At 33.4% G+C, this 9,759-nt stretch overlaps 1 protein-coding gene across 2 annotated transcripts in view; it reads left to right on the top strand.

Annotated features, from left to right (window-relative positions):
- Positions 1–294: 294 nt before the first annotated feature.
- Positions 295–9,759, top strand: part of LOC134543945 (motile sperm domain-containing protein 2-like) — a 30,103-nt gene continuing 20,638 nt past the window's right edge. Inside the window, exons 1-2 of one of the 2 annotated variants that reach the window (XM_063388432.1) lie at positions 295–636; positions 5,899–6,045. In XM_063388432.1, the coding sequence (XP_063244502.1) occupies positions 555–636; positions 5,899–6,045 (229 nt within the window). In that variant the 5' untranslated portion in view covers positions 295–554. The remainder of the gene's footprint in view (positions 637–5,898; positions 6,046–9,759) is intronic. The other variant, XM_063388433.1, reaches the window with a different exon arrangement.

Here is a 9,759-nt window from a genome sequence, read left to right as displayed (position 1 = left end):
TCTTCTATAATATCAAACAGGTTAAGGCTGGTTTTTAAACTAATTGTTCGTGATTATATTTAAACAAATTATTTAAATTAAATTTGCAAAAACTGTAAATAATATTTGAAAATTAAGAAGTATGCAATTTTTCATCAATGTTTTCTTATGACGTTATTACGTAAAATTATCGTCCGTAAACTGACTTTACAGACAACCCCCTTTTTTTATGCAAAATATAATATGCGCTGTTAAAAATTAACTTTTTCTTTATTCCGGTCAGATGGATGTATATGCTGCTACGTTTATTGTTTGGCTTGTTTATGGAGTAAGTAGCGTATATGGCTGTAAATTCAAACCAATGCTGAAACATGTTTTTAAGTTTACTTCTCAGCCAAGATCCAAGGCTACACAGCTGATTGTTACGCAGCAGGTGCAAAGAGTGGCAGACATAAATTTTTTTTTTAAATGCTGTTACTGGAAATTCGCGGTATGAAATAGTAAATGACGACCGAAGTTAAAATAGGGCGAGGTTGTTTGACTTTAAGAATTTGAGGGTTTGTCGAAAAGTAGCTATGGAACCAAGTAGTGAGCTAATTCAAGAGCTAAGAACCAAGTTCTTTCAAAAATTAGAAAATGATGGTGCTCCAGATCCAGGTAATCTTAAAGATAGTTGACTTTTTATGAACTGTTATTCAGTGATGGCGTCTGTTTTTCCGACCCGTTCAACATTTAAAATATCTAAATAAAACATCAATTTTATGCCTGCTCGTAATATGTGAAAATGCAATGATAGTGCATTTACATTGTACTTTTATGATATAAAATACAAATGATTCCTTGGTGTCATACAATTCGGCTATTGTTCATCTACGTGATGCAATTTTTTTTTTTACTTAATGGTTACATGATCTCATCTAAAAAGTTCACTTCTTTAATTTATTTGACTCTTTCAAAAGAATGTGAAATAACAAATGTTAGTCCAGGGCTAATGGAATGGGGCTTAATATAAAGAAGACTAAGACAAGGAGAATAAATTAAGCTAATTTAGCAGGAGTGCCTGGAAGTAACCCTACATGGCAACCTAGGTTAGGAAAAGCAGGTGTAGCAGGCAGTAAAGAAGGTGTGAATGGGCCTGGGGATTGGATGACACTAAAGGGAATATGAAGGGAAGTAAAAGATAAGGTTATTCTACATTGGTGAGGCTCCTGATGTAATAGGGTAATATTCTTACAGAGGGGCATTTACTTAAAGTAAAAATAAAATATCGAGTATACCCTGACTTCACTGTGAGAACAGCATTTTTGAAATCATACAGATTTTTGATGAATCACCGTTGTATAGCTTATATTACAATGCGTGTGCATTGATGCGGCTTTGGCCATTGATTTTCATTTCCATGTGGGTCTGTGTGTTTTGAAGAAATTTAGTAAACAGAGGTATTCTTTAATAATCAAAGGAGTTAATATGACATCTGTATTGTAATTATAAAGGAAATGTTAATGTTTATATTTTCTGTTTGTTGTTTTTGTAACTAATTGCATTACAGAATCTTTGTTTTCTGTTGTTTTCATTTAAAGTAGTATTTTGAGTCATGTAGTAACAAACTATTAAGAGTGGGAGCAAAAAATTTAAAATATGATAATGGTTGATTACTTTAGGTTAGCTACATTAAAAATCCTGTGAAATATTTTTAATGGTTGTTAAGGAATTACCAATTAAGGTGTAGTTATTCTGATCTAAACAACAGACCACATGATTTCAAATTATTTTTAATGTAGCTATACTAACCCAACCAACCTTCCATATGCTGTGAAGTATTTCTTTATGTTGCTCTTTTTCACCCTCAATATTATCTTCTGATACATATAAGAAATTTATTCCAGTTATATTTGCTGAACAGTAGTTAAACATCTGCAGAGGAGTGGTTATTGGTTCCACATTCACACGCTGCAGGCTAGCTTTGGAAACTACTTCTTTTTACTGCACCACCTATCCCATCGCAAGCATTCTTACCATGGGATGTGGCAAAAAAATGCCATTCCGCATCTATCCCAAAGTCAGTTTTGTGATGAAATAGGTTTATAAACTTCTTCCTACTTTTATATTGGGTTGCGCAGCCATCTGATAAATAAGTCACTTTCTCGGTAGCTATGTTTAGTTTTGATAGTTCAGTAATGAGAACTGCTTGAAAGCAATGTACAGATTCAGTTGTGTGGTTTAAAGAATTGCTTATTACACGAAAGCTTTTAGATTTCATTGCAACTTAATTATCCATGTCAGACTTTAAATATGCCACAAAAAGATGTATGGTAGCTTGGCTATTTCTCCAATGATAGCTCTGAATTTCATCTTGTATCCGAAATGTAAAATTTTCAGAAAAATCCCCTAAAACCAAAAATTCATTTAATTTTAACCTCTCTTTTCTTAAACTCAGATATTTGGCCTTTTTATTTTTACAATAAAATGGTGTTTCTTCGAAAAACTCGGATTATCAATTAATGTGTCTATAAATTCATTGTATGGCTTGCACACTGTTAAGAGTTCACACCTGTCTACAGTAACGCACGGGTGATATTTTATTTCATTTTCACAGTCATCAGCAATATCATCTTCATCTTCTGCCTCCTCTTCATTTTTGCACAAAACTTGTTTGACTTCTTTTCCAGTTGGGCAGAACTCACACTTATTGAACATATACTTTTCATTGTTGAGATCACATGCGAGTAATTGTAGAAATTCTTTGTAATTGAAATAACTACTTCTTACAGCGACCATTAGTTTGGATGGCTCCTGCACACACACATACATTGTGAGTTATTTTATGCCCTGCTAGGATACACCATTTTGGTCAAAGTTGTGCTAATTTACAATTTAGGAAAACCTACTTATAAAGAAGGGTGTACTGATTTGAATTTACTGTACAATTCTTTCAAATTGCACAAAATCAGTTGCTTCTGCTTGTGGATTTTGGTTCCATCTTCTGTCCTAACACTAAGGGCGCGGTTACACGGGAGTCTGAACTACTTCAGGTGAACATGTTCAGCTGTTGAGTGCGGTTACACACAGTCTGAACATGTTTCGTTCGATGCCATTTCCCATTTAACTTAAACAGGTTGACAAAGTAGTTCAGATCGACATATCTTCTACATTAGCCTCTGATTGGCTGTTTAGAATATAAACAGTCTTTTGCAGAAATTCAAGATGGAAAGTGTTTCTGGCACAAGTTCGAGTAATATTTTACCGAATGCAACAAAAAAAAATCAACAGATATTTATATATATATATATATATATATATATATATATATATATATATATATATATATATATAAAATTGATCCTGACCTTAATTTTCTTAAAACTGAGATAGGTACTCTCGCTCAAAAAATAATAATAAATAAGTTTAAAAATTTTACTGTGCATGCTGTTTGAATTCCCGATTTGTAAAAAAAAAAAAATATTGAGCAATATGAAAACACATTCCATTTCTGCTGATAATGCTGTATAAACAAGTGAGAAAATCCCGCGTTTTCTGGATACAATTACAAAATAGAGATCAACAACACAGTCATTCGTTGACAGTAGACAATCGGTTTTAGAGCTAAACACACTTTTCAGCAACTACCGTGTAACCGTACACTTTCGCGTTTGTAAACGTGTTTACTTAAACATGTTCACCTGAAGTAGTTCAGGGTCCCGTGTAACCGCGCCCTAACAAAATCTTTCTTACTTGGACATATCCTGCTGTTGTCATCATTCTCATAGAATTCAATGACTGTCTGTGAGGACATTTTTAGAAAAAGGTTTTTTTACTACTTTTTTTCAGGTAAAATTCCATATTTCTTTTCTAGTTTTCTTGTACTCTAGACCAAGTATTCACTCACACCAAACACAGCCATAACCTTTTGTTTACTCCAGCTAGAAAGTAATAAACTTAATATTTTGATTTTGTCCTTTACTAATGTAGCTTGTTTCATTTTTTTCCTTAAGCTTGCTCATTAAAATACTGTACAAATCCAAATTAACCACATCCACAAATAAATCTTCTTCAACATGAAGTCTTGCCTAACAACTGACGAGCTACATTTACATTTTCTATGGTTTTTGAATTGGGTTCATAATCTAAATCACTGCTGTCACTTGTACAAATAAGATCAGATATTCTTGTCGAACAGTTTGTACATAGAGATTCCCCTGGAATAATTTTTATGTTTTTCACTTTAGCTTTATTATATTTTTCAATAGTTATTTCTCTAAGTGATTTTCTAATACATTTGTTATGTATGAGCAATGGATCTGAACAACAATTTCCAAATAAATGATTATTCTTGTGCAGCATTTTTGCACTGTGATAATCACAAACACAATCAATGTTTATGGTATTAAGTCTTACTTAAAGCAATAACTTGTCATCCTTTTCAAATTCAATGATCTGTTAGATTCTTTTAGACTCCCCATAAGCAGTCATGACAAGGTTCATTCAAGAAAATTCCTATAGAGTCATCTATTATAAATAATGGCCATTAAAATAAACTTTAAATAAATAGCTAACTTGTATACTTAGACCATTAGAGGTACATTTATGCCAAATATGTGACAAATAAATTACAGGTAGTGTAATAACAATAATAATAGTTAATTAATTAAACTTAAATACAATAACATTTTATATTATTTATTTTTTGCATTTTTAGTCAGCTACAGAGAATAAACCAATTTAAAAAACACAATAATATTTTAGTGGTGTGTTAAGGGTTATCATGGCAGTGTTATGCCAAATTTTCATAATTTTTGCACTTGCCCTTTTTTTTTACAGCTCCTCAAAAAATTGATTTTTTCCAAAAACACAAACTTTAGGAAGTTTTTTTTACCAAGAAGGGATTGAGTAGATTCTTTTGACAATATATCATTGCCAAGTACTCCATGTAGACTTACTTGCCTCAAGATTTCATTGTGTTTTTTGAATTTTGAAAGAAAGTAGGAGCAGTTGAAAATTAACAAAACATTGGTTTCAAGGTCAACTTTCATGTCTATAAATGAAGACATGTAAACAACATTCTGTTTATTTTTAGTGGCATTATTAATAGCCCTAAGTCTCTTTGCAATGACATCGCACATGACTTTGTATCTTTTATAGATATTAAGATATTAAACAAAATATAAAGGCTTGAAAAAGTCAATTTTGGTATACGGCAGCTGCCAGCCATTTTGGTCTTTAAAATCAAAATGGTGGCAGATAACAATCAGTACCTTCAGGTTTACACTGTTGGAATATGTACTTTTTATGTGACAAAATTTCAAATTTTTTTTAAAAATGAGTCAGCAACCAAATTAATTGAAATTGGGTGACTTTCCATGGAATGACCCACTCATTAAAAAGAGTACTTAAGCTAACTAATACTAAGAGATTAACTTTCTAAAAGGAAATATCTAATACAAATTATCTAGTGTTTGTGTTGCAAACATACTGGATAAAAATTGCATTTATGAAATTTCCAAAATAAGTTACTAAGTATGACTACAATCATATGTAGGTACATACCTAATGGTCTAAAAAATATTTTATATTGACTGGAAAAGTCAAGGAATTTCATATTCAAAAATGTGTAGCAACCCTGTTTTAAGTATTTTTAATGTAGCTAATTAACAGACCATTTTCACAATATAGCAGTATGTGTAATAGGTAACTTAACCTCACCACACATAAAAATTGTAAAAAAGTGGTCAACTATTGGAAATATCACAAAGCTCTCTTAAAGAATAATTATTAAACATGTCAGTAAGTAAAAAAAAGCATTTTGGAATTTTTTATTAATATTACACAGAAAAATATCTTTCCTTCCAAATCACCAAAACAATATTAGCATTTCCACATCTTATTAGTTGGCTGTGCTGATGTGTGTATGTGTTTCCGCAGGTGGCTTCCATCCAGCAGATTTGGCTCGTGCCAAGAACAGTGATGACTGGCTGCGACGCTTCCTCATGCACCACGAGTGCAATGTCAATGAAGCTTTGCAAATGCTTTGGGAGTGTGTTGAATGGCGGAAAAAATTTGGCACAAACGGTAACCATCCTCAACCTCTGGTTATAGTCTCGAACTGCTCTAAATTATTTATTAACAGGAGATTAGCCAGTTTTGTTAGATCATCTTCACCTGCTGCGACGTATTTGAGTGCATATTAATATATGGCCTCAGTATGTAGATTTCAGAAAAAAAATGTTTCATAAATCCTGCGTAACTCTTGACATACATTAAAATTTAATGTTCGATTAAGAAACAAATTTTTAAGTACAATTGCTTGGTTTTATTGAGTTGGTATTATTGTAGCTGGCATAGAAGATACCAAGTCAATTTTTTTTTTAAATTGAACCTAAAAGAATGATCTACAAGATTGTGAAAGAAAAATGATTGTAATTTGATGGCTTATAAAGTTATTTTCACCTTAATTTATAATTTAACTCGTTCATTACAAAATTGAAAATACCTATTGAATTATTGAATTATTCATAGTTAATTAAAAAATTGTTTCAATGTTTTAAGTTAAACATTTTTATCTGGAAGGAAGGCTATGTGTCCTGAGAAGGGAGATATTGGGAGATATAGTCTATTCCATGTAAGGTTTCCAGATTGTGACATTTCTCTTCTGAGAAAGAAGCCTAGGACAGTTCCATTGTGTTGATCTTTAATCCCTACCAGCTTCCTTGAAAAACCAGGCCTTTACAAACCTGTTTACAGACACTTTTCTCAGAAGAGAAATGTCAAAATCTAGAAACCTTACGTGGAATAGACTATAGCGTGTATGTAGATGAAAACAGCTGACATAGGGTTCAGCAATCTGAATGCAGCAGATGACTCAGCATGGCAGATACTGGCATGAGTCATACCCCACTATCAAAAGAAAATTAGCTGATTCTTTATGACCCTCTTTCTTCTAGATAAAGGATTCAGCTGGAGTGGTAAGTAGTGATGGGCAGAACGGTTCTTTTGACCGAACCGGTACTTTCGGATCAGTTCCGTGAAAGATTCGTTCAGAACGATTCGTTCATCTCGGTCATTTCGTTCTTTTCTGTGAATAGGATCTGGCTCTTTTATCAGGTGTCGTAACTCGTTCATCCTTTAGAGTATTGGCTACGTGTTTGCTTCCAGCCTCCCCTCGTTATCGCGTGACCCGATAACGAGAGGAGGCTGAATCGCGTGGGTGGTTATCTTTATCTACTCTGCATGGGTAAATGAAATTTCAAACGTCTAGTTGTATACTGACTGTTATAAAATTATTGACTGTTGATCGCTGCAAATGCTTCATGCAGTGATTCTATATAATACGGGAGCATTAAATCTAAGAATGTTAGGTACGAAAGTGATCTTTCTTAACTTTAATTTGTAATCGCACTATTATAGCTAGTACTTGAACATTGCTTTTCGTAGCCAGTGAATCACAGTTGCGTATATGAAACAAGATTATTTATATTGTATTACTTTTTAAGTTACAAATATTAATATACAGGCTATTTACACTCTAGAGAGAGTAAAGTGTTTACATGTAGACCAACACATTTAGAGAAAAAAGACAAAAATTGAATACTACTACTGCGATTCAGTATGAAGAGAGAAAAATGAAGTAGGTACATTAATTAACACCTAAATGGTAAGTGTGAACATTTGTAGTTACTTTCCCTGTTATTTTTAATTCATGTTTTTTTCCCCCCCAAATTTGTGTATGTGAATGTGAAAACGCAATTTTAAACCACTACTTAACAGTTGACATTTTCAGGTATAGATACTTTTCATGTTACCCTATTTTATTTGATCAGTTATCGTTTGCTCTTATGAACATGCTCACGCTGTGATTACTAATTCTTCAGACTCCTGACGTCATGAATCATTTCACGAACGAATCAGACCGGGCGCGTGGCCGGTACTCTCATCTCGTTCTCTCGTTCTCTCCGCGTTTTCGTTCTTCCGAATCTTTCAAGGTACCGGCTATCAAAGAGCCGGTTGGTTCTCTCGTTCTCTCCGCATTTTCGTTCTACCGAATCTTTCAAGGTACCGGCTCTCAAAGAGCCGGTTCTTTACATCGCGAACGAATCGCAAGATTTCGTTCTCTCAAAGATTCGTTCTTTTTGAACGAATCGTTAACGAACGACCCATCACTAGTGGTAAGCCATTGCTCAGTTGTTTGCTAACCATTGTTGAGTGAAGGTGCTGCACATTGCTGTGTTAAAATGTTTAAAGTTTATTAAAAAAGTGCTTGCAATATACCTGAGTGAAACTAGCTTTTAAAATGTCCCAAACTGAACAGCATATTGAACAGTGTAGTATAGGAAAAGTAAATAGAACAGTGTGTCACAAGAAGAGTTACACACATGTGGTTAATCTTATAAACATTGAGACAATAAGTGCTTCAGAAAAAGAACTTTTGGGTGTGAGGAGTGGTGTAAGTTGTGAACTTATACTTACTGTCTGTGAGCATCATAAAATATACTACCTGAAAAATTTTGAAACTTCCCAGACAAGTTGTTTTGATCCTTTATGTGCCATAAGAAAAAAATTACAAAATCATTAAGGACTGTGACATCTGAATTTTCAGAAAAAAATCAATGAAATTCCAATGCTTGTGAAATCAGTTTCTGGACAAAAAATATGTGATGCATGTAGAGACAGAGTACAGAAACATTCATATTTTAAAAATGAATATGACCAAGAGGTGGATTCAGATAGTGACAGTAATCACAGTATTAGAAATTTACAAACATCAATTTCAAAAGAGGAGACATTAGAAACAATTAATACATCATTGGCAGAATTAGGAGAGTCTCCATTGAAACTTCATTCCATTTCATCACACAGAAAACCTGCATACGCAAAAAGAAAGGTTGAGTCAGCATATTCCACTTTAAAAAGTAAAGTTAGCAGAGTTATGGGAACAGAATTCTCTCGATCTGTTAAGGACATCAAAAAACTGCCAAAAAATATAGCATAAAAAGTGAATGATATGGATGTGCTTGTAGGTTTACTTAAAGCAAAACTAGGAACTCCTATCACGCGGCGAGAAAATATACATTTTTTAACGCTTGTTCCTGCTTCATGGAGCAAGAAAAAAGTCATGGAACAGTTCCATGTGAGTGAGTATGCTGTTTGTCAAGCAAGAAACCTTCTGAAAGATAAAGGACTTATGGCTTTACCCGAGCCAAGAAAAGGAAAAACACTAGATAAACACACACTTGAAACGGTGACAAACTTTTACCAAAGTGACGAATATTCGCGAATCATGCCAGTCAAAAAGGACACTGTTAGTATGTCGAAAAGTGTACGTGCACAAAAGCGATTAATACTTATAAATTTAAGTGAACTGTATTCTGCTTTCAAATTTGAATACTATCCCAACATTAAAGTTGGTATTTCGAAATTCTGCATGTTGCACCCAAAATGGTGTGTTTTAGCAGGGTCTTCTGGCACACATTCTGTTTGTGTTTGCACAATCAATCAAAATGTAATTCTTCTGCTTCATGCTTGTCATATAGGAGAGACATACCAGGATTTGATTGGTTATTTAGTGTGTTCTAAAGATAACAGAGACTGCATGCTACGACACTGCTCTCAATTCCCATCAAATGAAAACTTGAATAGTTTTCTACTTGAAAAATTTGAGGAGTGGGACCCTGAAGATGAAGTCTCATATAATTATTCATGGGTGTCGACAGACAGGACACAACAGGTGAAATTCACAGTGACATTTGATGAATATGTATCAACTTTAATTGAGAAACTGCAGATACT

This window comes from Bacillus rossius, chromosome 1 (assembly GCF_032445375.1).
Source record: "Bacillus rossius redtenbacheri isolate Brsri chromosome 1, Brsri_v3, whole genome shotgun sequence".
NCBI lineage: Eukaryota > Metazoa > Arthropoda > Insecta > Phasmatodea > Bacillidae > Bacillus > Bacillus rossius.
The sequence above is the reverse complement of the archived record's forward strand: the minus strand, read 5'-3'. Positions and strand labels throughout refer to the sequence as shown.